Source organism: Trichosurus vulpecula, chromosome 8, assembly GCF_011100635.1.
Source record: "Trichosurus vulpecula isolate mTriVul1 chromosome 8, mTriVul1.pri, whole genome shotgun sequence".
Taxonomy (NCBI): Eukaryota; Metazoa; Chordata; class Mammalia; order Diprotodontia; family Phalangeridae; genus Trichosurus; species Trichosurus vulpecula.
In genome coordinates, this window is record NC_050580.1 from 123,947,391 (window position 1) to 123,975,358 (window position 27,968).

The 27,968-nt window shown below is 42.3% G+C and overlaps 2 protein-coding genes across 3 annotated transcripts in view; one reads left to right on the forward strand and one right to left on the reverse strand.

Moving 5' to 3' along the window:
- POLG (DNA polymerase gamma, catalytic subunit) lies at positions 1 to 27,818 on the forward strand. The gene is made up of 24 exons (XM_036734816.1): positions 1 to 103; positions 1,120 to 1,172; positions 1,242 to 1,837; positions 2,580 to 2,775; positions 3,532 to 3,699; positions 3,900 to 4,046; positions 4,335 to 4,414; positions 4,922 to 5,104; positions 5,233 to 5,378; positions 5,619 to 5,745; positions 7,887 to 8,111; positions 9,572 to 9,689; positions 10,730 to 10,789; positions 11,198 to 11,305; positions 11,953 to 12,113; positions 13,376 to 13,429; positions 13,725 to 13,842; positions 14,212 to 14,347; positions 14,476 to 14,722; positions 16,445 to 16,567; positions 17,616 to 17,784; positions 18,035 to 18,243; positions 26,213 to 26,373; positions 26,645 to 27,818. Exons 3-24 carry the CDS (start codon positions 1,242 to 1,244, stop codon positions 26,707 to 26,709), a joined length of 3,597 nt encoding a protein of 1,198 aa, XP_036590711.1. The 5' UTR covers positions 1 to 103; positions 1,120 to 1,172; the 3' UTR covers positions 26,710 to 27,818.
- The window catches only part of FANCI (FA complementation group I), a 49,802-nt gene continuing 48,858 nt past the window's right edge, over positions 27,025 to 27,968 (reverse strand). For both annotated transcript variants that reach the window (XM_036734815.1, XM_036734814.1), the window contains 2 exons: positions 27,806 to 27,919; positions 27,025 to 27,090 (listed from right to left, as the gene is read on the reverse strand). In XM_036734815.1, coding sequence (XP_036590710.1) covers positions 27,025 to 27,090; positions 27,806 to 27,919 — 180 coding nt within the window. The remainder of the gene's footprint in view (positions 27,091 to 27,805; positions 27,920 to 27,968) is intronic.

The window sequence follows — 27,968 nt, forward strand, 5'->3', positions numbered from 1 at the left end:
CGGCCCGGGCCGGCGGAAGGTACTGCACTTTAGTCCGAGGCTGTGCAGGCCGCCCGCTTTTCGGGGTTCGCGAGGTCCAACGAGTGGAGGAGGAGCAGAAGAGGTGAGAATCCGGCATTCCGGTCATGCTCCCGAGGGAGGGGGGAGGGGTGGGGCCGGGGGCAGTGTGGGGGAGGGGTGGGGCCTGAGCGAGGGTGTTCCCCCGCCCCCCGGCAGGTGGTGGTCGCGACCAATCTGGGAGACTCGCCCTTTGCCCGCCCCCTGCCAGCTGTGCCCCCTTTTGTGGGGATGCCAGGGCCGGCCGCATGCCACCCCCGCGGGGCGGTTGGGGAGCGCCCAGGAAGAAGGCCTCTGCGGATGGATGGGTGGATGGTACCCCGGGGGGGCTGGTTCGAGGCTTCTCCGTCGCTTTTCCCTGCTCCTGCAGCCGAGTTCAGAACCGTTTTGTAAAATGCCACGCCAAAAAAAAAAAAACCGAAACCAAACCCAATTAATTAAAAAAAAAAAACCAGCCCCTACTCCCAAGGAGCTCCCAGTGTGATGGGAGAGACAGCGCACACACAGCCGCGTACGAACGAGAGGGGGACGGTTACGTTAGAGACAGTGACAGAAGCGAGGGCTGAGATGAGGGGGAACCAGGGGAGGCTTCGTGTACAAGGTGGAAGGAAGGAAGCAAGCCAGGGGGCAAAGAGAGAAAGAGCATTCCAGGCCTCAGGGGCAGCCTGTGGAAGGCCCAGCCAGGAGTCCAGTGTCACTCCAATGGAAGGGGCCAGGCTGTGCAATAATCAGTTACACTCATATATCGCCTTGTAAGAAGTGGACAAGGTGAGGGATCAGTTTATTCCTGTAAGGGCCTTTACACTTATCACAGTCTACAATTATTACATCTCCATTTTACGAATGAGGAAACAGGGTCAGAAAGATTTAGCTGGTAAGTGGGGGAGCTGTGACGTGAACCCAGGGTTTTAGACTTTTAGTCAAGAACTCTTTTCTGCTGAAAATGGAAAGAAGTCTCTTACAGACTGTAGGAAGTGGCCAGGGTGGGGGACAGAAATAAATTTGCTCTTTGAAGGGTCTCTGTGGTTCTCACAGTCTACAATTCTTCTCTCTGTTTTACAGATGAGGAAACAGTATTAGAGAGGTTAAAAGAGTAACCCAAAGATACAGAGCTGGTAAGTGGGGGAGCTGGGACTTGAACCCAGGGCTTTAGACTCCTAGTCCAGAGCTCTTTTCCACTACAGATGAGTCGCCTGGTATGGAGAACGGTAGCAGCCCGTGGGGTCCGGCCTTGGTGTTTTCGTTGTTGGGCTTCTGGCTCCTCTGTTAGCCAACAATCCTGTGAAAAGGAGGCATCTTCGGCGGGAGTTGGAGAGGAGAGTCAGAGGAGACAGAATGCATTGCATATTCAGATGCTGTCCCGAGGGCTTCATGAACAGATCTTTGGGAAGCTAGAAGTGCAGTCTTCTAAGGAAGCCGTAAGGCAGAGTGTGGAACATCTGCAGAAGCATGGGCTGTGGGGCCAGGAGACTTCTGCTCTTCCTGATGTGGAGCTGCAGTTGCCTCATCTTTATGGGGAAGACTTGGACCAGCACTTCCGGATCCTAGCCCAGAAGCAGAACCTGCCCTACCTGGAAGCAGCTTATGAGCTGCTCCAGGCGGAATTGCCTCCTCTACCTAAGCGGTGGGCCTGGAAGGAAGGCTGGACCAGATACGAGCCTGATGGGAAGGAACAGCAGGTGGAGTTCCCTGAGGATCGTGCCCTGGTATTTGATGTGGAGGTCTGCATGACAGAGGGCAATTGCCCCACCTTGGCTGTGGCCGTATCACCAAATTCTTGGTAAGTTAAAACCGTGCTACCTTAGCGTTTATGCGAGTTACCCGTTTCATGGTAGAGTTGTCACCAGGGATGAATGAGGTAGCTGTTAATGGCTTTCTTCTACAACTCAACCCTGTATCTTTCTCACATCTTCCTTTCCTTTCCTTTTAGTCTCTCTCTCCTTGCCCAGTTCTTGATTCCTTTTTTTCATTTCCAACTTGTTAGTTTTAGTTTGGCTGATAGCACCCAGAACATAGGACTTTGTTGACTGCTGACCTCACTTCAGATCCATGACTTGTATATTCAGTTCAGTGGTTTATATTAAGCACCGTGTGTGTGTATATACAGCCTTGTGCTAGACAGAGCTTCTGCTGTCGTGGATTAGATTCCTTCTTGGGATCTGCAGGTTATTCCAGGAAACTTATCGTGACTATGGATACTGGTATATCAAGGATATTTTAGCTTACCTTGTCATTTCTTTGCCTTTCGGCTTGTATCTGACCTCTTTGTAAAATGGTCCTGTATCTTTTTCCTCAGCCTCTCTAGACTCTTCTCTACTCAAGCACACCAGTTTCTACCTTACGTTCAGTCATTCTTGGTAACAATAATATTGGTAGAGAATTGGGCGTTGGCTCCCAAACCCTAAGCCAAGGAATTTGGGCTGCCACTTATTCAATGCCAGTGTCAGGAATTACATGCACAGCTGTCTGTGGTTTTTTTATTTCTCTTTGTGACACCAGCTCCATTTTTGCACTGCCTCTAGGTATTCATGGTGTAGCCGAAGGCTTTTAGAGGAACGCTACTCTTGGGCTAGACAGCTGTGTCTATCTGACCTCATTCCTCTGGAAACTCCTACCAATGTTAGTGGTCCGGTCAAGCAGGATGGGTTGGAGCGTTTGATCATAGGGCACAATGTTTGCTTTGATCGGGCCTACATAAAGGAGCAGTACTTGATTCAGGTGGGGACTCTACATCTATCACTTTCCTTCCGCATAGGGTCCTTGGCTTCCCATTTACTTGCTCTCTGCTTAGGATTCTGTTTTGACGTATTTTCTAGCCTTATGTGGGTAAAGAACTCATTGCTTCTGTTTGCCCAGGGTTCTGGTGCTTGTATAGTCAAGGATCTGACATGTTAAATAATTCTGGAGCTGGGGAAAGTAAAGAATTGCATGGGACTTACGTGACTTTCTTTGTAAAATTTAGTTGGAGGTCCCTATCCTTGATTCCCACAACTAAGTTCAAGACACTGTTCCAGGCTAGTCGTGCCAAGGGGTTATCATTGCCCCCCCAAAGGTCAAGGAGCTTGTGGTCTGGTTGGAGGAGAGAAGACATTAAATGTTAAATAACAGATAATACAACAAGTAACAGGTCAAGGTAACAGTAAGAGATGTTAGGGCATTTGTGATATGTTGCCAAATGAGTGGTATAGACAATACTGTGAGAACTCAGAGGAGGTAGAGATTCCTCTGACTGGGGTAGTGGGAGAAGACTGCAAAGGAGGTGAAATTGGAACTGAGCCTAAAATATTAGTGGTACTTGGATAATCAGATAAGGGTAGGTGGGTCATTGCAGGGTTTATGCTGCTTGGCATGAACAGAAATAGGACAGTAGGTGTGTGTGCTAAGTGTTCAGGTGACAATGAGTAGACCAATTGGACTGAAGTTGAGCATTTGAAATAGAGTGTCTTTGTCACCCAGTAGTCGTGTATTTTCCAGGGCTCTCGGATGCGCTTCTTGGACACCTTGAGTATGCACATGGCTATCTCTGGCTTGAGTAGCTTCCAGCGAAGCCTTTGGATGGCAGCCAAGCAGGGGAAACAGAAAGGCCATCAGCAGGTCCAGAAACATATCAAGAAAACCCAAAGTAATGCCAGGGGCCCACTGGTGAGTGAGGAAACTACAGGTGCCCACCTTGTCATTCCTAACACCAATAGTCAGAGATAGAGCTCTTCTGGATCTCTGACTTCATCTTACGTAGGGTTCCCAGTCTTTTCTCTCCTTTAGAGCTGGCTAGCAAAGGGTACAGAGTAGGATAGGTTAGAGGAAAGGAGCATAGCTAATCACTTGTTCTCTCATCCTCCTAGATCTCTGCCTGGGCTTGGTTGGACATCAGCAGCATCAACAACCTAGCAGATGTGCACAGTCTATATGTTGGGGGACCACCTCTGGAGAAGGAAGCCAGGGAACTGTTTGTCAAGGGAACCATGAAGGACATCAGGGAAAACTTCCAGGTATATTAATCAAGCAGCGCATTGGCTAATGCTAGAGAAGACTCAAACCTTTTTAATCTAGAGAAAAATTGAAGATATGTGTGGCCTTTGGACTTTTTTGTAAGTGGTTACCAGGATTCTATTTTTTCTCTCTCTAGTGTGGTGGATTTCTTGGGAGTGTAAGATTGGCTTATATTGAACTGAAGTTTTTTCTGCAGGTAGCAGAATCTGCTCTTACCTTGAGTGAGAGGAGAAGAGTTGTGATTCTGCAAGGTACCACTTTGTACCACTTGTGATTCTTTATTATAGGATCTGATGCAGTATTGTGCTTTGGATGTGCAGGCCACCTATGAGGTTTTTCAGGAACAACTGCCACTCTTCATGGAGAGGTGAGAGGACCCTAAGGGCAGAAGGACCTAGAGTATGCATGCAGGGTTCCTTCATCAGGAGCTTCTTGGCTATCAGGGTCCCTCTTCTTGGTGGGAGTGGCCTAGTAGAGCTGCTGTTTTTTCCAAGGACAGTTCATGAAGAGATTTGGTTATTCAGCTAGTGTCTCTAGTCCCTGATTGTTTCCACAGAAACCTTGTAGGAAAAGCATAGGAAAGGAAAATGGAAGAGGAAACCATTTTTTCAGATCTATTGCTCTTGGAGAGGTGGGTTGGTTGGGTCTTGACTCCACTTGTGAAGTGGAAGGTGATGATTTTAACAGCTCCTATTTATATAATGCTAGCCTATGAAGTAAATAGTGCAAGTATCATTACATGTCTAGTAAGTTTTAAAGCCAATGCTTTGACCCAAGTCTTTTGATGCCTGGTTTTGTGCTCTTTCTACTACACGCCCCTTCTTCTTCCCATCTCTTTTCTGTGGCTTATGTTGACCTATCTTCATCCATGAAGGTGCCCTCACCCTGTAACACTAGCTGGGATGCTGGAGATGGGGGTGTCTTATCTTCCTGTCAACCAGAACTGGGATCGCTACCTAGTGGAGGCTCAGACTACTTACGAGGAGCTGCAGAAGGAGATGAAGAAGTCTCTGATGGACCTTGCCAACGATGCCTGTCAGCTAGTGTCTGGGGAAAGGTAGTCCTGGGAGTGAGGGCCTTGGGGTGGCTCCTAGTGGACCCTTGGAGGCCCAAAGTGGGTGAAAGTAAACCTAAATATTGAGATATGTTAGTTGAGTATGAGTGTTGAGTAGTTTTGTTCCTCAGGTACAGAGACAACCCCTGGCTTTGGGACCTGGAGTGGGACCTACAGGAGTTTAAGCTGAAGAAGAAAAAGATTGGGAAGAAGGATCAAAGTATATCCTGCAGGTCCACTGAGGCTGGAAAATCCTCAGAGATGGAAGGGGAAGAAGGTAGGACTGGAACAGGGGAGGTTAAGAGGTGTGGGAAGTAGAGTTTAAGGATGGACATAGCTGAGCTGTTGGGACATAACATGTTATAGGGAAACTCATAGGATGGTTTTGAAATCCATTTTGGCAAAATAGTCACAGGACCCAGTAGGAGCTGCTTTGTTGGGTGGAATGTGGAAATGCAGAATAGGTCCCTTTTGGGGGTATCCTTTTGTGTTTTGAGCTGATCATCTCCTGGGGCAGATTCTGGCCCTCCTAGTGAAGAGGAAGAGCTGCACAGTGATTCTGCCATCAGAACTCGAATGGAGGAGTTGAAAGACACAGTATCATTGTTACCTAAGAGGACTCAACACTTGCCAGGACATCCAGGGTGAGTTTCTGGGCCAAGGGGAGGAGGGCCACTTTTTAAAATAAGTTTACTTTTAGTTTTCAACATTTACTTCCATAAGTTTTAAATTTTCTCCACCCCACCCCCCCACCTCCCCAAGACAGCGTGCCGTCTGATACAGGCTCTACGTATACATTCCTATGAAACATATTTTCACATTGGTCAAGTTGTATAGAAGAATTAGAATGAATGAGAGTAACCATGAGAAAGAAAAACAAAAAAAGAAAACAGTCTGCATTCAGATTCCGTATTTCTTTTTCTGGATGTGGATGGCATTTTCCATCATGAGTCCTTTGGAATTGTTTTAGATCCTTGCATTGCTGAGAAGAGCTAAGTCCCTCAAAGTCAATCATTGCACACTGTGTCTGTAACTGTGTAGTGTTCTCCTGGTTGTGCTCACTTCACTCAGCATCAGTTCATATAAGTCTTTCCAGGTTTTTCTGAAGTCCTCCTGCTCATCATTTCTTATAGCGCAATAGTATTCCATTACATTCATATACCACAACTTGTTCAGGCATTCTCCAGTTGATGGGCATCCCTCAATTTCCAGTTCTTGGCCACCACAAAAAGAGCTGTTATAAATATTTTTATACATGTGGATCTTTTTCCCATTTTTATGATCTCTTTGGGAGATAGCCCTAGAAGTGGTATTGCTGGGTCAAGTGGTATGCACATTTTTATAGCCCTTTGGACATAATTCCAAATTACTCTCCAGAATGATTGGATCAGTTCACAACTCCACCAACAGTGAATTAGTGTTCCAATTTTTCCCACATCTTCCCTAACATTTATAATTTTCCTGTTTTGTCATGTTAACCAATCTTATAGGTGTGATATGGTACCTCAGAGTTGTTTTGACTTGCACTTCTTTAGTCAACAGTGATTTAGAGCATTTTTTTCATATGACTATAGATAGCTTTAATTTCTTCCTCTGAAAGCTGCCTATTCATATCCTTTTACTATTTATCAATTGGGGAATGACTTGCGTTCTTGTAAATTTGTCTCAGTTCTCTATATATTTTAAAAATGAGACATTTATCAGAGATACCAGTTGTAAAAATTCTTTCTCAGTTTTCTGCTTCCCTCCTAATCTTGGTTGCCTTGGCTTTATTTATGCAAAAACTTCTCAATTTAATGTTATCAAAATTATCCATTTTGCATTTCATAATGTTCTCTGTCTCTTGTTTGGTTATAAATTCCTCCATTCTCCATAAATCTGACAGATAAACTATTCCTTGCTCCTTCAGTATGTTTATAGTATTAGCTTTTATATCTAAATCATATTTTGATTTGGACTTTATTTTGGTATACATTGTCAGATGTTGGTCTGTGCCCAGTTTCTGGAATACTGTTTTCCAGTTTTCCCAGCAGTTTTTGTCAAATAGTGAGTTCTTATCCCAGCTTTGGGTTTATCAAGAGGAGGGACACTTTGGGCACCACTCCCTTCATAGGCTAAATTGTCTCAGGCCTTCATCTTCTTCCCTTGCCTCACTCCTACCTCTGTCCCTTTTCCCCAGCAGAAGATAGATTTGGCAGTAGAGAAATCATGTTTCAGAGGTCAGGCTATTAAAGTGAGTTGTGCAGTTTTTAGATCTTATCCTTGCCATTTCCCCCTAAGGAGCCCTGCAGTTTCCCAGAGTTTGTTCAAAGAAGTTCAGGAGTAAGGTTGGAATAACATGAGCTCTCAGCCTCAATATGTGTGTGTGCATAGGTGTTTGCTCTCATTTTGGGCTTATCTGAAGAGGGTGACTGTGCAGTTCTTACTGCTGTTATCTTTGGAATCTCACATCATCTTAAAGAGTTAACCCACAGTTTATTTAGCCAGTGATATATACCCAACACTTCTGGAGACACAAATGTGTTTAAAGTTAAGGGTTCCTTGCATTCTTAAGGAACTGTCATTCTTATTAGAGAGAGAATGTTAACACGATTGAAATAATTTAAGAACAAGTAGGAATGAAGAGAAAGGATAATTTAGGCTTAAATAGTTTGGGAAAAGCTTTAAAGAGAAGAGCTGGACCTTGAAGGATTTGTAGGATTTGGGTACTTAGGGTCATGAGAAAGAAAGAATGTCTGTAATTGGGAAATGCTGATCTGCTGTAATCTCTATGTTTGTACTACAGGTGGTATCGGAAACTCTGTCTTCGACTGAATGACCCTTCCTGGGTGCCAGGCCCCAGCCTCATCAGCTTGCAGATGCGAGTGACTCCAAAGCTCATGATGTTAACGTGGGATGGATTCCCTGTACACTATTCAGAGCAGCATGGCTGGGGTTACTTAGTACCTGGGCGGCAGGATAACCTGTTAGCAGGTTCCTCAAAGACAGATGTTGCTAGCTGTCCCTACAGGTAGGAGCCTAGGCTGGATTCCTTTTAGAGATCTTATGTTATGAGCACACAACTTGGGGAAGTTAGGCTCCAATTTCAGTGGATAGGGAGAAGGGATCCAGACATTTATAGTATGATAAGGAAGGTTTTTGGTAGGGCCGCTCTGCAAAAAGTCATCACAGTTGGCACCATAGCCCACATGGTCATATTCCCACAGCCAGCAAAGTGCCTCTGTGTATCTTCTGATTCTTCTCTCATCCTGGGGATCAGGTTAAAATTTGCGCTCCTTAACTGCCTTTTAGAAGAGTCTCTACCCTTTTTCCTTCTTCCTTCCTTACCTTGTGGACATAAGGCAGGGGTCTTTAGGGTAACTAGGATTATCAGAGGTGCTTGAAGGGGTTTTGAGAGATTACATTTGTAGTCCAGTAAATCAGATTTATATGTCTATAGTTCCAGAACCTCTCACCTTCCCAACATTCCACTGAAACATAATGTGCCGTAAGTTGAGGTTTGTTTAGAGTGGTGCTAGATTTGGTGCAAGAATGATGCCTAGACCTCTCTGAATCAGTGTCTGGAAGCTAGATAGTGAAAAAACCAGAACTCTAGGGTTAATTGTAATTACAAAGAACGAGACAGTCCCTACTCTCAAATTCTGTCTTAGAGGGTAACAGTGAAAATCCAAAGTTTCTGGGGTAGTTGGGTCCTGGCTCTAGGATAGGGCCCAATATTTCTTAGTTTTGCTTCTCCTCTGCCAGTTTGGCCCCCAGAGAGTAATTTGGACTATAGCAATGGATAAGTAGTATTTTGATATGATTGTCACATCATTAGCTGCATTTAAAGTTGAGAAGAGCATTCACTAATACATTAGAGATGGGGACAGGAGAGATTAGTATGTCCCAAGTCCTATCATAAATCAGCACTTTCACTTGGAAAGGGGAGCTCTTAGGGAACTACGTGTTCCCTGGGCAGAGCTTGGGCTAGGAAAAAAATCAAATGCCATATAGCCCCATTGTGAAGTGAAAAATCATCTCCCCACTCACCATCCATTTTACCATGTCCTATGGATGTCTTCTCCTTCGTGGATATTGGACATGGGCGATGCCATGGCCTGAGCTGGGGCTTGCAGTACTCAGAAGAAATTTCACTTCTACACTTTATCACTTCCGTCTGATGAAACAGATGTCCAAATACTCAAGATGGAGAGAGAAATCAGAAAAAGAAAATGATTGCTCAATATCACTAACATATACTTATGCAACCATATTGAATAAAAGATTATCAAAGAGGCTGCAGCAATATTATGGCTGAACCAAGTCAAAATGTAATTGGAAAATGTTTAACAAAATAAATTAAGGTACAGTAGAACATAAATAATGTTGATCTGTGGTTTTCTAAGTCAGTGTGCAGCCCCTAAGTATGACTTGGTGGCCCTCTTTCTATATGAGTTTGATATCACTGCCCTTCTTGATCTGCCTTTACAGAGCCATTGAAGCCCTCTATCAGAAATACTGCATGGACAGGGGGAAGGAGCAACCTGCGCTGATGGCCCAGGCCTTGCCAGAGGAATTCATGCTCACTGACAACACAGTGTGGCAAACGGTAAGGGCAGCTTTAGCCACAGGAAGTAATGGGGACATCTGAGCCTCCCCATTAGCAACAGGGAAGAATTTTTGACTAGCTGTGGAGTCTGAGTTCTGTCCCTGACCCTAATCCAAAGCAGTTCCCTGGGAAAAATTGGACAGGATACACAGGCCTTCCTCTTTTCTTTCTGTCACAGATGGGGAGGGTGAGGTGATTTCCTGAATATAGGTGACAAGGGTAAGTATAAGTCTGTAAGCTCAGATTGAGACCCCAGGTTCCAGTGGTGGTGTTTTTGCTATCCTCTTAAGGCTGCCTTTTCAGGTTTTCTTCCCTAACTTCTTAGTGGTTGGATTGATGTAGCTGAGATAGCCGATGAGAATGAAGTATTAAAGAGGCACGTGTAAATGGAAACTTTGTTCTTTGTTTTTCCTAGTGACCCCTCTTCTCATTTAAGTTTTTTTCTTTTGCCTTTTTTTTTTTTTGGAGGGGGGATGGCAGGGCAGTTGGAGTTAAGTGACTTGCCCAGGGTTACACATGTAGTAAGTGTGTCAAATATCTGAGGTCCTCTTGACTCCAGGCCCGGTGCTGTACTCACTGCACCACCTAGCTGCCTCAGGACCCCTCTTCTCAGGACACTGATGTGTCCATGATTCCTTTGGAGGAGAAGAGGCTCTGTGTAGACATCCAGTACATGGTTTAGGGGAGAAGGGGTGCTCTGGCCAGACAAGGAGTCAAGGAAAGGGCAGTTTACTTGTCTTTTTTTGTTAGTCTTAGTCTTTTTTCAGAGAAAGGCATTATGGTAAAGTAAAAAGAGCTTGGGTCTTGGAGTCAAAAGAACTGGGTTCAAAGTCTCACTCTTGACACACGCTTTGTAATTTTGGCCAAGTCATCTAAAACCTATCTGGACCTCAATGTCCTTATGTGTAAAATGGGGATAACAGTATTTATACTGCCAGGTGGTTGTGAGGAACGTGCTTTGTAAAGTTCTAAGCATTCTCTAAATGACATCATTTAACATTGTAATTGTTGTTACTTACCCCTCTCCTTGCCTCATTCAGGTAGAGGAGTTGAGCCACTTGGAACCTGATGCTGATTTTGAAAATGGTAGAACAACACAGGTAATTGGTTGAAATCTTGGAGGGCTCCCAATTTGGGATGTGAGACTTAACAGCAGGCACACTGGTCCTGTTTTCTGGTTTCTTTTTTCTCAGTGAATTTCTGTAGGTAACATTTGAGTTTAGAGTGCTGTAAGAATTAGGAGATAGGAAGAGAATTCTTTCTTGGAACAGCTTCTTCTTAAGACTATAATCTTGGCTCTAGGTGTCACTACAGGCCCACCTAGAGCACCATTGAGACTTGAAAGGGAGACAGGACCTGGTGTGTACCTCTATTCCTCAGTGCCGAGGATCTGGGGGCTTTATGGACAGCTTTACAGGATAAGGTCGCTTACCTTATTCCCTACTACCACTCTAATTGCTGCATATTCTTAGCGGGGAGGGTTAGGATAACATATGTCATATCCATAGGAGGAGACTAATGGTTTGAAGCTTAGTCAGCCAACCTGTCACCATGGCAATGGACCTTACAATGATGTGAACATTCCTGGCTGCTGGTTTTTCAAGCTGCCACACAAGGTAAGTGTGTGCCTGTTAACATAGTAGGTGCATAATAAATGTTTGTTGATTGATTAGCATGATTCTTCTCGTCTATCCTCTTAGAATGCTAATAACATGACCATATTTCCCCCCATGTCCCTTCCTCCAAAAATAAGACTTAGCCCTGAAAGAAACTAAGTTCAGGATGGGGTCTAATATCTGAATTTAGGGCTGGTCCTGCCATTAACATAGCAAGGCTACTTGGGTGGTGTTACACAGCCATTTTGTAGCTTTGTGACCTTGGCAAATCAGTTAATGCCTCGGAACATCACTTTCCTCATCTTCAGAACAAAAGGGTTGAACTGGAAGGTGTCTCAGATCTAGTCTAGCTCTGGGAGACCAAATAGAGGTGAGTAGAACATAAGGCATGGACTTTTCTAATGTTAAAGGAGAGGAACTGATAAAGGCAATCAGAGGAGCTCTGAACACTGCATAGGGAATTAGCTATTGGACTGTTTCTCCCCTCCCTCCAGTGTTTTGGGCTTGTTTTCAGCTTTTGGCCCTTCAGCTCCAATAGTCTGGCTTAACTGGCCCAGGCCAGTAGGGAAGGAGTTTTCCTGGTACTCAATGTGTGTTCCTGACCTATGGATCTTTTCTACCATGGGTCTTTTACCCCACCACCAAAGGATGGCAATAATTGTAACGTGGGGAGCCCCTTTGCCAAGGATTTCCTGCCAAAGATGGAAGATGGTACGCTGCAGGCTGGTCCAGGGGGTGCCAGCGGCCCGAGGGCTCTCGAAATCAACAAGATGGTCTCCTTCTGGAGAAATGCTCACAAGCGCATCAGGTAGCCTAGTGCAAACACCGGGGAAGGGCCCATTATGTGGATGGAAATAGCCTTTTTATGGTTCCTGGGGTTGAATGGAAATGGAGAGGAAAATGGTTTGGATTTCTTTTCCCTGCAGAGAGATTGAATTGAGTCACAAGCTACTGGCAGTTTATAACAACTCCCAGGATAGGCCTAAGGTGGCTCTTAAATTTCTTGACTAACCCAGATCCTTCTCTGAAAGAAGACCTAAACATTCAGAACCAACTAAACCCAGAATGATCTAAGGCTGGGCCAGACCTCACTAAGAAAACTGTTTGTGCCTCTTCTTCCTCAGCTGTCAAATGGGGATAATAATATTTTCAATAGCCTCTTTGTAGTTGTGAGGCTCAGATGAGACATTATGCAAGCTACTTTGCGTAATGCATACTTAAAGCTTTATATAAATGCAAATGATTTTTTAAAAATCTCTTCCTTATTCCACTTGAGAGCCCTTAGGGAAGAATGTATACCCTCAAAAGGGTGTTTTCCTCCCAGACCTAGGGAAACCCTAGCTTCACCAAACTTGTAGGTTATCTCCCAGAAATGTCTTTAAATTGTGAAGACATTCCCCACTTGCCCTTCTCAATCATCGGAGCCTGAGTTAATGACCATTGGCCTAGGACTTTGACCTGTGTTTTTATCCCAACTCTGCTATTAATGAGCTATAAGACCTTAGGGGAGTCACTTAACCTATGTAAGCCTTACTGACCTCATTTTTACAAATGATGGGGTAATGATAACCAGATTAGATGATCTCCAAGGTTCTAGCTCTAAAGAATATTGTCTCATTCTGTTCTTTGGTTCTTCTAGCTGAACCTTGAAGGTGTAGGTCTGGGGACCTGGATCATCCTAGTCTTGTATTGTAAATTCTGAGATGACCTGCATAAGGTCATTAGGAGGTCTTTGTTATGTGTCACACACAAAAGACACCTACTTGTCTTTGAATGGTATGTTGATGATGGAATATCCCCAGGATTGGTCAGTTTCGTGGCCAATACAGAGTTTGATTTCTGCTCCCTAAGAGATATAATCTTGGGAGTCCTAAACTGAACAGAATCCAAAGCTTGAACCAATACTCTGATGGGGACAAATTAAGGGCCAGGATCTGCACTCCAAATTGGGCTAAATTCCTGGGAATTAGGAGCTGGAAAGGATCCAGACCTGACTTCCAGCAAAGGCAGATTGTCACTTGCTTCCTTTTGGGTTTTGGGTAACCCTGTGCTTTATCTACTTCCCCACAGTTCCCAGGTGGTTGTGTGGCTGCAGAAAGGAGAGCTGCCACGAACAGTGATTAGGTAGGAGCTAAGTTGTTACCTGGGGTTTCCAAAGGAAACGTGGGCTGTCCCTTCCCTCTTCATGTACATAAGGCAGTTGAGCTCCTTTATAGAGTATGGACAGTATACCCCTTTCAGACCTATTACCTGGCAAAGTGAGGGTGTTCTGTGAGGCGGGGAGGGGGGGTGGTGGCAGCAAGGGGTGTGTATTTGCAGTACTGTAATTGGATGAAGTGCAGTGCAGTTTTTAGCATCCATACTACAACCTTTCCAGTTCAGGGTATCTCTAAACACTGACTCCAAGTTTCCCTTCCAGGCACTCAGATTATGATGAAGAGGGCTGCTATGGGGCCATTCTGCCACAGGTGGTGACAGCTGGCACCATCACTCGAAGAGCAGTGGAGCCCACCTGGCTCACAGCCAGCAATGCCAGGGTATGCTGATCTTTCAGGACTCCTGTTTTCCTATCTTGGGGATCAAGGGGAGATTTTTTTACCCTGAAGGGAAATTTATAATCTGTTCATTTCTTTTCCTCCCTACCCTCTCAAATCCTGTCTCTAAATCTTAAGAGCCCAAAGCACACCTTCTTTATTGCTGAGACTATCAGAGGTGCCTAAGACATAACCAAGGTTTTTAGGACTCATCACCCATTCCACCATTCCTTGGTGATCCTATGATTTCCTATTCAACTTTAGAGCTGGGGCTTGAGGTGGTTTAACCAGGATGGAGAGAGCATTTGTTTTTTCCTCCTCCCTCTCATCTGCTGTAAGTGCCTGAAGAACAGGACTGTGTGTGATACATAGGTGGACCGGGTAGGAAGTGAGCTGAAAGCCATGGTGCAGGCCCCACCTGGCTATGTTCTAGTTGGAGCTGATGTCGACTCCCAGGAACTGTGGATTGCTGCTGTGCTTGGAGATGCCCACTTTGCTGGAATTCATGGTGAGTGAAGGATTTGGGACAGGAGATCTTTAAGGGGAAGTGTAGGTTGATGAAGACATCTGATGTGTTACCCTTTTGAGGCTCTGGGCCACCTAGGTGAAAGCTTCCAAGCCTTTTTCTTTCTCTAGGCTGTACTGCCTTTGGTTGGATGACCCTTCAGGGAAAGAAGAGCAGTGGGACTGACTTGCACAGTAAGACGGCATCCACAGTGGGCATTAGTCGAGAGCATGCCAAGATTTTCAACTATGGCCGTATTTATGGGGCTGGTCAGCCCTTTGCTGAGCGTTTGCTGATGCAGTTCAACCACCGCCTGACACCACAGCAAGCCAAAGAAAAGGCTCAGCAGATGTATGCTGTTACCAAAGGTCTCCGCCGGTAAGGAGTTCTGCCTTATTTTGACCTCTATCTGCTTTTCACCCATTCCGCAGCTTATCTCCCTGAATCCTGGGAATTGGTAGGCCTCTGACTTAGAGTGCTATATTCATTCTCTCCCTGGTACAGTAACTAATAACTCTTATCTTATTATCCTGGATCCCTTCTTTTTCAGGCCCACAGAAAGCTTGGATTGGAAACCTGGGGCTGGTTTGCCTTTCGAAGGTGTGACATTTTCTGTGACTTTGTGTCTTTAGTTCTGCAGATTCTACCTTCTAAGGTTATTTATTTAAAAAAAAAAACCTGAACCTGAAATTTAGTTATTTTGTTACCGGGTAACAGTGATGTGCATAGATATAGCCACATGGTCTGAACAGTAAGGCTCAAATAAAAGTATGTTTTCTCTTATTATCTGGATGGCGACTTTTTGCTCTGGTCCTCCTAATTTAACCATAAACTTTACTTAAAAAAATAAAAAGCTTTTGATTAAAACATCTGATCTTAAATATTAAACCATCATTGTCTCTTAAACAAGATATATTAAAACAACTTATAAAAACATAAATATCTGTGTTGTAATTCAATATTTTTCTCATCAGTTCTAAGCTTTTATCAGCTCACCATGAATATTGGCTTGGAGTCAAGAGCCATTCAGGGAGGCATATCTTCAACTTTTCAATATTCCCTGGTTTAGGATTAAAGCTGAACTTAATTTACTTAATTTAACTCTCTGTGGCCAAGTATCTTAACCATAGCTTATCTGTGCACCTAGGCTAAATTTTTAGAGCTAGTTATAGGAAAGACCTTAGTTTATGACTTTAACTTGTGATTTTTTTTTTAAGCAGAGGAAAATTTTCCACTTTAAGTTTTCTCCGTTCTAGGCCTCTTCTCCGTTCCCTAAATCATTTAGTGTCAGATAAATCACTAAATTAGTAGATTTGAAGAGATGAATTAAAGGTTTATGCAATCAGGTGGATTCAGAAGTGGTCGGATGTTGTTGTTAATGGTTCAGTTGTCACATGGCAGGAAGTCTGCAGTGGAGTACTTGTGTTTGGCCATGTGTCTTTTAACATTTTTGATGATGACTTGAAAACTGCCTGTTCATATTCTCTGACCATTTATCAGTTTCGGATAATGGCTTTTATTATTTGGGCAGCTAGGTGGTGCAGTGGATAGACACTGGGCTTGAAGTCAGGAATGTCTAAGTTCAAATCCAGCCTTAGACACTTCCTGTAGCTGCGTAATCCTGGGAAATCACTTAACTGCTTTTTTTTTTGCCTCAGTTTCCTCATCTGTGAAATGAGGATGATAATAATATCTATTTTAGAGTTGTGAAGATCAAATGAGATGATATTTGCAAAGTGCTTAACACAGTGTCTGGCACCCACCTTCCTGTCATCATGCTTTTGTTCATGCTGTTCCTCCTTTGTGAAATGTCTTTTTCTTACCACCTGCCCCTTAAATTTCAACTTTCATGCTACTTCCTCTCGGAAGCTTTCTCTGATCCTCTTAGTTGGTAATGACCCCCTGTCTCCCAGCTTACTTGGCAGTTCTATTATATGTCTATGTATTATTTGTATTAGATACTGTGCCTGTCTTATAACCCCATACTACCCTGAAAGTTCCTTGATGGCAGGAAGCCTATGTATTTCTTACAGCATTAGCCAACCACAGAAGAGGCACTCAGTAAACTTTTGTGGACTGATTCTCATTCTTTTTTGTTAGGTATCAACTTTCAAAGGATGGTGAATGGTTGGTGAAGGAACTGGGGATTCAGCTGGACAGGACAGAAGATGGTTGGGTTTCTCTTCAGGACCTACGGAAGATCCAGAAAGAAGCTTCCAAGATGTAAGAGAAATGATTTTGCTTCATGAGAATGGCTGACATGGAGCTAGTGGTTTCAAGGTCTTGGGTTGGTCTTGCTTGCAGGTAATAGAGTACCATGGTGGGTTTTTGAGCAGGGAAGTAGCAACAGAATGGAAGTATCATTTTAGGAAGTTTAATTTGATATATAGGATGGGTTGAAAGGGCGTAGATAGGAATCTGAGTAAACTTCTAGGAGTAGGGGACCACAGATGAGGTATCATTTTGAAGGCATCACAAAGCTCCCATCAATCCTTGGACTTAAATTAACATCAATTAATATGTTAAAGATACTGTGCTAGGTGTTGCAGGGACACAAAGCTAGATGTGCTCTAGACCTAAGCAATTCACAATCTGGTCGGGGGGAGGGGGGATTGGGGAGACGTACACCAATAACTGTAATACAAAAAGCATAACTTAAGTGCAAGGAAGAGAGCCAGGCAAAGTGCTCTGAAAAATTTGAGTGAGGGGAGAACATTTTCATTTGGGAGGGGATCAAGGAAGTCTTTTATGGAAGAAACTTCAGACAGATAGCAGGGAGACCTCTTGATCTTATACTATGCCTAAAATTTCACTTGTCAGAGAGGGTGTGACTAAGTTGGCATTGCAGTGTTAAGGGCTGGGAGGCCAGGAGACTTCAGCAAGTCATTTAACTTCACTATGTCTCAGTTTCCTCATCTGTAAAATGGAGTGGTATTTCTGTTATCTATCTCACATGATTATTATGAGGAGTAAATGAGATTATATATCTGCAAGTTATTTGTAACTGAAAAGAGCTAGCTCAGTGTGAGTCAGGTTGAGGCACCATAAAATTTGCCTTCCTTGGGATTTTGGTCTTTCCCAGGATCCTTTAATAAATAACCCTATTTTATGCCTCCATTTATAAATTTCCTAACAATTCCTTTGTCTTATTGATTCCCCGGGGAGTAGGAATACTCTTTTTTCTTCAGCTGTGCCTGTTTCCAAGTGGTGGTGGGATCCCTGTTCTGGCTGGAAAACAAATCTGAGAACTTGTTTTCTTGTGGCCTTTTAGGTCTCATAGAAGAAAGTGGGATTTGGTAGCTGACCGAGCCTGGGCAGGAGGGACAGAGTCAGAGATGTTCAACAAATTGGAGAGCATTGCCATGTCAGATGCCCCTAGAACCCCTGTACTGGGCTGCCAAATTTCCCGTGCCTTGGAGCCTTCAGTTGTCAAAGGGGAGGTAAGTCAGCTTTAGTATGCCTGGGTGAAGTCACTGTGACTCCCTCATACGCATAAATGTCCTAGAGACAGAACTGCCATATGGGTATCTCTAGCTTTCTTCAGGGTTCCTGCCATAACAGCTTTAGAAGTATGTCATTCTCCTTTTGGGGTCAGAGGAGTTCAACAGAATGTGATCTAGGATCTTGAGTCTTGGCATTCTCTGTAGTTTCCTTCACCTCATTTGTTACTCATCATCCCTCTTTCTTCAGTTTGTGACTAGCCGAGTGAACTGGGTGGTACAGAGCTCAGCCGTGGATTATCTGCATCTGATGCTTGTGGCCATGAAATGGCTGTTTGAAGAATTCGACATCAGTGGCCGTTTCTGTATCAGCATTCATGATGAGGTCCGCTACCTGGTTCAAGAGAAAGATCGCTACCGTGCAGCCCTCGCCTTGCAGATCACAAACCTTCTGACAAGGTAAGGTTCCAGGAGCCATGGAGTTCCATCCATTTATGTAATAATTTACTTTTAAGTTTATTGGTGCCCTCTTGTTTTCATATTACAATCATTTCTTTTTTATGTAAATAGTATTTTATTTTTTCTAATCTTTGTAAAGATAGTTTTCAACATTGATTTTTTTTATAAGATTCTGAGTTCCAAATATTTCTCCTTCCCTCCCCTCACCCCTCCCCAAGATGGCAAGCAATCTGCTGTAGGTTATACATGTGCAGTCATATTAAACATATTTCCACATTAGTCATGTTGTGAAAGAAGAAACAGAACAAAAGGAAAAAAGCATGAGAAAACCCCAAAGAAAGTGAAAATAGTCTGCTTCAATCTGCATTCAGATTCCATCAGTTCTTTCTCTGGAGGTGGATAGCATTTTCCATCACAAGTCCTTTGGAATTGTCTTGGATCATTGTATTGCTGAGAAGAGCTAAGTCCGTCATAGTAGATCATTGCACAGTGTTGTTACTGTGTTCAGTGTTCTTTTGGTTCTGCTCTCTTTACTCAGCATCAGTTCATGTAAGTCCAGGTTTTTCTGAAACTTGCCTGCTCATCATTTGTTATAGCACAGTAATATTCCATTGCACTCATATACTACAACTTGCTCAGCCATTCCCCAGTTGATGGGCATTCCCTCAGTTTCCAACTCCTTGGCACCACAAAAAGAGCTGTTATAAATATTTTTGTACACGTAGGTCCTTTTTTTTATGACCTCTTTGGGATACAGCCCTAGAAGTGGTATTGCTGGGTCAAAGGATATGCACATTTTTATAGCCTTTTGGGCATAGTTCCAAATTGCTCTCCAGAACGGTTGGATCAATTTACAACTCCAGCAACAATGCATTAGTGTCCCAATTTTCCCACATCTTCTCCAGTGTTTTATCATTTTCCTTTTTGGTTGCACTGGTTTTGTTTGTATAAAACCTTTTTAATTTTATATGATCAAAATTATCCATTTCACATTTCACAATGCTCTGTATGTCTTGTTTGGTCCTAAGTTCTTCCTTTATCCATAGATCTGAGAGGTAAAATATTCCGTGCTCTCATAATTTGCTTATGGTATAACCCTTTATGTCAGATCACATACCATTTTGACCTGTCTTGGTATACATTGTAAACTTTTGTTCTAGACCCAATTTCTGCCATACTGTTTTCCAGTTTTCCCAGCAGTTTTTTGTCAAATAATGAGTTTTTGTCCTAAAAGTTTGGATCTTTGGGTTTATCAAGCACTAAATTACTGTGTTTATTAACCACAATGTGTTGTGTACCTTATCTGTTCCACTGATCCACTGCTCTGTTTCTTAGCCAGTACCAGATTGTTTTGATGATTGCTGCTGTGTAATACAGTTTGACGTCTGGTATGGCTAGGCCGCCTTTCTTCACATTTTTAAATGATTTCCTGGATATTTTTGACGTCTTGTTCTTACAGATGAATTTTGTTATTATTTTTTCTAGCTCTATAAAATAATGTTTTGGTAGTTTGGTGTGGCACTGAATAAGTAGATTAATTTAAGTAGAATTGTCATTTTTATTGTATTAGCTTGGCCAACCCATAAGCAATTAATATTTTTCCAGTTGGCTAGATCTGACTTTATTTGTGTGACAAGTGTTTTGTAATTGTGTTCATATAGTTCCTAGGTTTGTTTTGGCAGGTGGATTCCCAAGTATTTGTACTGGTTACGGTTATTTAAAATGGAAACCAGCCATCATAGTGACTGAGTCTGGCATTGTTATGCAGTATTCCACACCTGTGGTACCTCACCTTTCCAACAAATTTTATTATCAATTTAACAGTCATCCCAAGCTTTGATTGGTTTTGGAGGAGTAGAATTGTGTAACCAGAACACTTTTGCAGGTGCTTCTTAGGTAAATTAGTTTATATTCTGAGGAAAACAGACTTAGAGACAACTTGTGATAATTTTTTTCTTCATTCAGCATCTGGTGCGTTGACCGCTGTCATATAGTGGTGTACAGCATGATGGGAGTGTTGATGATCTCCGCCATTTTTGTTTGGCTTTACCACATACAGCTATGTATGTGAACATAACAACAGAGCCTGCAGAATATAGGCCAGTGGAAAATTCCAGAAAGGATCATTAAAGAGCTGGTTGGCAAGAAAGAGAAAAACACCAGCATAGCTTTATCAAGACTAGGTCATGCCAGATTAACTTCATTTCCCTTTTTGACAGGAATGTTACACTAGTAGATGATTAGAATGGTGTGAATATAGTTTACCTAGATTTTAGCAGAGCTTTTGGTAAAATGTCCCATACTCTTCTTGTGGAGAAGTTGGGGATGAGACAGTAATACCATCAACTAGATTGAGAGCTAGTTAGATGGCCAAACTCAGAGTAATTGTTATGTTCTGTATCACCATGGCAGGAGGGCTCCAGAGCAGTAACCTTGAGACCTTCTGTGCTTTTAAACATTTTTATTCATGACTGATAAAGGGACAGATAATATGCTGATCAGATTTGCAAAGCTGGGAGGGATGACTGTCAGGATCTAAAATGAACTTGACAGTCTAGAGCAGGTATCCCCAAACTGGGGTCTGTGAACTTATTTTAAAAAAATATTTTGATAACTGTATTTCAATATAATTGGTTTCCTTTGCAGTCCTATGTATTATAATCCTGTGTTTCCTGTCTATTTTATGCATTTGAAAACATTCTGAACCTCATAGTCTTCACCAGAATGTCTTCACCAGAACCTCAAACATTCTTAACTCCATAGTCTTCACCAGAATGTCAGAGGGGTCCATGACATGAAAAGGGTTAAGAACCCTTGGGCCTAGAGCATTGAGCTCAATCAGACAAAATTCAGTGGAGATAAGTGTAAAGCCTTGTACTTGGGTACATACAGTCAACCTCACAGATCCAAGATGGGAGAGACATGGATAGACAGCAGTTATTCTGAAAGTAATCTGAGTTTTAGGGATCTTTTAGCTTAGTATGAATCAGAAGTGCAATGTGGCAGCCAAAAAACCCAGTGCAAGCTTAAATTAGGAAGATCGTGGCTTCCAACTGTATGAGCATGATGATCCTACTGTCCCTAGTCAGACCCCATGTGGAGTTTTGTGTTTGGTTCTGAGCACGACAGTTAATAAGGACATTGATAAGCTGGAGAGTTTCCAGAGAAGAGGAAACAGGACGTTTGAGTCCACGTCGTTTGAGAATTGGCTGAAGGAACGAAAATGTTTAGCCTGGAGAAAGGAAGACCCAAAAGGGATATGACAAGTGTCTTTAAGTATTTGAGGAACTATTACAAGGAAAAAGGATTAAATTGATTCTGCGTGGCCCCGGAGGGCAGAACCAGGAACAATGGGTGGGAGTTGTAAGGAGGCCCATTTAGGCTTCATGTCCGGAAAAACTCCTTAACAGAGCTATCCAAAAGTGGCACAGGCTGCCTTGAGAGAAGTAGTGGGTTCCATCTCTGTGGCAGCCTTTGAGCAAACTGAATGACCAGTTGTTGGGTATGTTATAGTGGGGATTCCTTTGGTATGTGGGTTGGACTAGATGGCCATTGAGGCCCCCTCTGACTCTCAGATTCTGGGATTATGTAATTCTCTGATACTTGGTCAAGACTCTTCAATTGGTTTTATAATGGCCCTCAATGGACAGTTTTGTTATTAAATCAGAAATGCTAAGCTCCCAAGTTCCATTTTCCAAAGAAATTCAATTTCTTAAGCGTTTATTAAGTGCCTGTCTTGTAAAAGACATTGTCTTGGGCACTAGGAATGCCAAGATAGGTCTGATGGTACTCTTGTTCCCAAGGAAGTCAAGTGAGGGAAAGGACAAGTGTACAAGTTACTAATATAAGAGAAAGTGGGGTAAATGTAAAAGAGAAACGCAGGTGAAGTGTTTTGAGAAACTTGAAGAGGTAAAAAAACTAGTAATTTTTAAAAAGAAAGAAATTTGAGATAGAAGGTATTTTTCCTCTACCAAGATGGGAGCCAGGAGAGGCTTCAGAGCAGCATCTTAGTTCAGTCTTGAGGAAAAGGAAGGATGTTAGGGACAGAGATAGGGGAGGGGAATCAATTTCGGGCATGGGATATAGAAGTGGGAGAGGGCAAGATGGCTATGACCAGTGAAGAACAGTGCAGTTTGTCTAACATAAAATAGGTAAAGGTAGTAGGAAGAGGTGGAGCCAGGTTGTAATGATTCTCAAATGCGAGGACCAAACAGTGGGGAGCCTTGAAGGTTTTTGAGTAGGGGACTAAAATGATGATAGCAGTGCATTAGTAAGATTACTTGGGCAGCTATATACAAGATGGACTAGAGAGAGGGAAGACTAGAGCAGGGGCTCTTAACCTTTTTTGTGTCATGGACCCTCTTTGGCAGTATCTGGCGAAGCCTATGAACTCTTTCTCAGACTAATGCTATTAAATGCACAAAATAAAATACATAGGATTACAAAAATGAGTTGTATTGAACTTGTTTTCCAAGTTAAATTCATAGACCCCAGGTTAATAACCTTTTGACTAGAGGTAGGAAGGCCAATTTATTAGGTTTTATAGGAGTTTAAAGTTAGAAAGGAATAGGGCCCAGATTAGTATGGTTGCAATGGAAGGAACAGAAATAAGAAACAGTGGAGGTAGAAACTAGAAGAGTTGCTAACTAATTGAATGTGTGGGGCAAGGTAGAAGGACCAACAGAGGATGACCGGGAGAACAATGTCATTAGCAGAAATGGGGGTAATATTATCCTCCCTCCTCTTTCCTTCCTCCCTCCCTCTCTTTCTGTCATCTGTCTTCTCTGTCTCAGTCAGACTGGAAGTGAAGTAGCCACTTGATGGCCCAACCACATAGCTGATTGGCCTAGAAGTTTTGACTTCATCTGTTTTCTAGCCTGGGCTGGACCACTCCACCTTAGGCAGCCTGCCAGCTCTTTTCCCCCTAGGGGTTCATCACCTGCTACATTTGGTGCCTATATGCTTAGTGCTTAACTTTAGCCCTTCTGTAGCTCAGAACTCTTGAATTCAAGGGATCCACCAACCTCAGCCTCCATAGTAGCAGGAACTACAGGAGTGCACTACCATTCCTGGCAAGAATTCGGTTTTCAAGATGAGTTTAAGGTGCCAGAGGCACTTGGAAATGGAGCTGTCTAGTTAGATTTAGAAATAATTGGCCTAGAGCCCCTGGGAGAGATGGAGTATAGCAATAAAGATTTGGAGTCATCTGTGTAGATAATAATTGAAGCCATGAGAGTGGATGAGATACTTATGTGAGATATTTTATTATATAGAAGAAAACTTAGGATAGAACCTTGAAGTACAGCCATGTTAAGAGGTCTTGAGGAGGATGAAGAGACAGGGATAGCTAGAGAAGTAGGAGAACTATGAATGTGCAGTTTTGTGGAAGCCAGGGGTGGAGAAGGATCTTAAGGAGAGAGGCCTCCAGTGTTTTATGTTGCAGAGAGATCACAGACAATGTTGTTGGGGATTTAGTGGTAAGAAGGTCATTACCTTGACTCTGGAGAGGAATAAGTGGTATGGACTGAAGCCAGATAGGGAAGACTTGAACATGTTTATAAGATGACTGGAAGGAGCAAGAAAAGAATTTGGAAATACATGAGGAGGTGATTTATGGAGGACATCTAAGAGATGGGAAGGAAGGATCAAGCATAGAGGTAGAAGGGTACTTTTTCCTCTGAGACTAGAGAAACTTAAAGAAGTGGAGGAGGGAAGTAGAAGGAGGTGACTTGTCGAATGGCTTCAATTTCAGCAAAATTGGAGTTGAAGGTATTTGTTAAGAGGGGAAGGTTGAAATTGGAGGCTCAAGGAGAAGATATCAGGAACAGCTCATTTCTACCCATTTGTGGTAGACCTAGTCAGCATGATTTTATCTTTTGTAGATTTTTCAATTCAACTGAGCATTTTTTTTAGCAAGATGTACTCAGTACTTCAGAAAGGACCAATTTCCCCTTCTTTGCGTGATGCCTCTTTGAAAAGTTCCTCAGTTTAATCCAACCAGTCTAAAATTTGTTAGAATAAGACAAATATAGAGGTTCTGAAAAGGAAATTAAAGAACAGAACTTGAAAAGTTAACAGAGGCACGGATGATTTAGACAACTGAGATGTTAGGATTAAGGAGATAACAAATGATTAATCTTTCATAGGGGATTTGATTGCAGGATAAAAATTCTTGAAGTGAACAGACCAAATTAGACTGTGATAGTGATGGGCATATTTAAACAGTTTAGTGATTTATTTTCTATCCAGCCCTGTCATTGCTCTATTTCTGCTGCTCCAAACCCTCTTCATTTTGCCATTATAACTTCAGTACTCTGAGGGATCTGAGATTTTATCAAAGTGGGTGTTCCCTCCAACAGTGTAGATTTCTTAAGTAATATAATTTTTTTTACATCATTTCTCCTGTGTTCTCCTGTTCTTCATGCGCATCTGCACTTCTCCATTTCCTTCTCATTTTTCAGACATAGCATTCCATGACTTAGAGCCATAGCGTGACTTTGATTTTAGGTCCTCTGGACTCTGAAGCCAGGACTTTTCCACTGTATGAGATTTAGTTTATCAAAAAGTATAGGTTGATTGTATTTAGAAGTTTTAATCAGGCTCATCATAGAATCTCACCTTCCTTTTTTAACAAATATTAGCACATGAGTTTTAATTATCTTCATGTCAGTTTTTTTTTTCTTTTTTTTTTTTTTTTGGCAAATGCTTATGTGTGTGTGCCCCATGAAATGTTCTTTGTTGCCTTCAGGTAACATAATGAAACCCCCTCTGTCAATTCTTTTATTTGCCCATTCAAGGATATCTTTTGTCATCCTGTTTACCTTAAAATTTTATCATCTGGTTTTATTTGTAGCAGGAGTTCTTAACCTATTTGTGTGTCATGGACTCCTTACAATGATGTTTCTAAAAGCATAAAAATAAACACATAGAATTATAAAAGAAGCCAATTTATATTAAAAGAAAGAGGTATTTTTCCCACCCAAATTTGTGAACCTCTTGATTCATAATGAAGTCAAGATTGATATCATTCAGTTCAAATAGCCTTCCGCTTACTTGGTCACTGAACAATGAACATTGAAGGACTAACCCTAAATTTTATCGATAAAAACTGTCATTCTTGCACTGTTCTGCCCATTCCCTCACCCAGCTTGTTTTATGCCATTCCACTAGTCACTGCAGAAAGAGGGCTGTGAGGCCATTTTGTGGTTTTTTTTGGCTATGACAACCTATGAAACAAAGAATTTATCATGAAGTGGTCAGCCTACTGGTGATGGATTTTTCTTCAAGCCTTTCAAGCATGGTTGAACCTTCTAGACAGAACCTGGAAGAACCCAGGGTCACCTGCATTGCATAAGGTGTCACTGGGTAGGACAACATTTAAACTGTTTCAATTTTCTTGCCAATTAAATCCTGGTTGAAAGAATCTTAGAAAAAGCCTTCATCATTCTAATCCAAGAATAGTAGTTGAATTGGTACATGATTTATAAACAAGAACACCAGTCTGAACAAATTAGTTTATTTACATAATGGTACATACTTTGGGGATTTGCTGGTCTCAGCTGATGACTGATTTTTTTTTAAAAAATTGTTCTTCCAAGTGAATTTTTGATATTGATGTCATGATTGATTGCATTTTCTACCAAGGTTAAAATAGAGGGATGACATTTATTAAACAAGGATCAACATCGGCCACCACCATTTAGGTACTTACTTTTCACCCTTTTGTAAAAGGAAACTTTGGTCATATAAGGCTCCTATAAGTGTTCATGGGAGATGGGTTTCGGCCTAGCAGCTAAATGGGGTTCAGGTTTAGGGAAACCCATTGCCCTTGGGATGGTTGGTATTAGGATTCTGTGGAAAACCATAAATTTAACCTAATGGCTTGAAAACAAAACAGATGGGTGTGACTCTGTCAGTCTTTGACTTTGGGGCCTGTCCACATAACAAAATGGTGTTTGGTCTATTTCAGATGCATGTTTGCCCATAAACTAGGTCTTAATGACCTGCCCCAGTCTGTGGCCTTTTTCAGTGCAGTTGATATTGACCAGTGCTTAAGGAAGGAAGTGACAATGGATTGTAAAACACCTTCTAACCCAACTGGACTAGAAAGGAGATATGGGATCCCCCCAGGTGAGTATATAGTATTCTTCCATTTATACCCATAGAGTGAAGATGTTGGAATTACAGCTGAATTAAGAGTTTTTTCATTAAAGAAGAATTTTAAAAAATGAAATATAGTCCACTATGCCAAAGGAAACCGGGAACCATACCCAGTTGGATAGAATGACCCTGTTTCAGGGAATTAACATTCCCAACCCAACCACTACCCTATCTTCCTTTAGAGTATATCATTCCAGAATCACAAGACAAGTCCCTCTAACTAAATTTAATTGTCTTTTAGGTGAAGCACTGGATATTTATCAAATAATTAAACTCACCAAAGGCTCCTTGGAGAAAAGAAGCTAAGCCTGGAACATGGCATGGTCAAAGGCATCCCATTTGCTCCCATGGAGCATTAACACTGATGAAGGCGCCTATCCCACAGCGTTTTTGGTTTATCCTTTTCTGGACAAGGTTCACATAGGGAAAGTCATTTATCCAGAAAAAGGACATTCTTACAGAGTTTATGTGCTGCTGTTTGGTAAGGCATTCCACTGCCATGCCAAGAATCATGGAGTTCATTTCAGTGGGTTCAAAACTAAGGTGCTATGGCTACAGTATGAAGGCCAAAAAGGTCCTGAAGTAGTCAGGAGTCATGCTGTATGTGGCAGCTTAGGGATTTCATTTTTTTTTCCTTTTCTTCTTGGGTGGTTCTTGACTATCTTTTCTTTGCTCAGATGTTGCAGTCTGGAAGGAAAGAGAAATGTTCAATAAAAGTTATTTTATGAAAGCTCATGTCATTCCTGCTTTTTGTAGGAAAGGTTCTCCTCCTTTCCTTTTAGGGTATCTAATTTAGGGAAAAAGCAATTTATAGGTGTGTAGGTAGGGCATATATAATAAATATATTCCCATCTGCTGTTAACTACATTTATGTTTTTTAATGACCTGATCACACTTGGTAATCAGAATGAGAATAGTATAGATAACTGGAATTACTAAATCTCAATTTTATTTCATCTAAATATGTCAACCTCTTGCTTTTTATAAGACAGCCAGGTGGAGAACCAATAGCTACCTACCTTAATATTCTCCCAGATCTGTTGGCAGTTCCTATCATATTCTCAATAGGCCCCCTTCTTTTTTCTACAGCTAGCCTTATTTCTTTTCTTTCAGTCCACCTCAACCTAAGCCCATGTGGATGCCCATATTATCAACCTATAAAAAGCAGAGGTAATGGTGGAAAGAGCACTTGACTCGGGTCAGCAAACACAGATCTCTCCGAGGTCCAGTTTTCTCATCTGCAAATGATGCCTGTACTGCCTGCCTCAGAAGGACTGTTGTGAGGAAAACATTTTGTAAACTGTAGTGTCCCACCAGTGTGAGCTGTCCCCTTTCAGAGCTATACTCTGATCTGATTACACATTCTTTGAAACCAAGAAAAAAGGGAGCTGACCTGATCTGCCCCTGTCTCATTCTCTTCATCTGTTTCTTGCTCCTGAAGAGCTGTGTCCAAGATGTCCCCGTTAATTCTGAAGTCTCTGGAGGTGCTGAGCTTCATGTACTGCATTAGGTTTACCTATGACAGTAGTAGATAGAAGAATTTTTTCATTAGGTATGTGATCTCT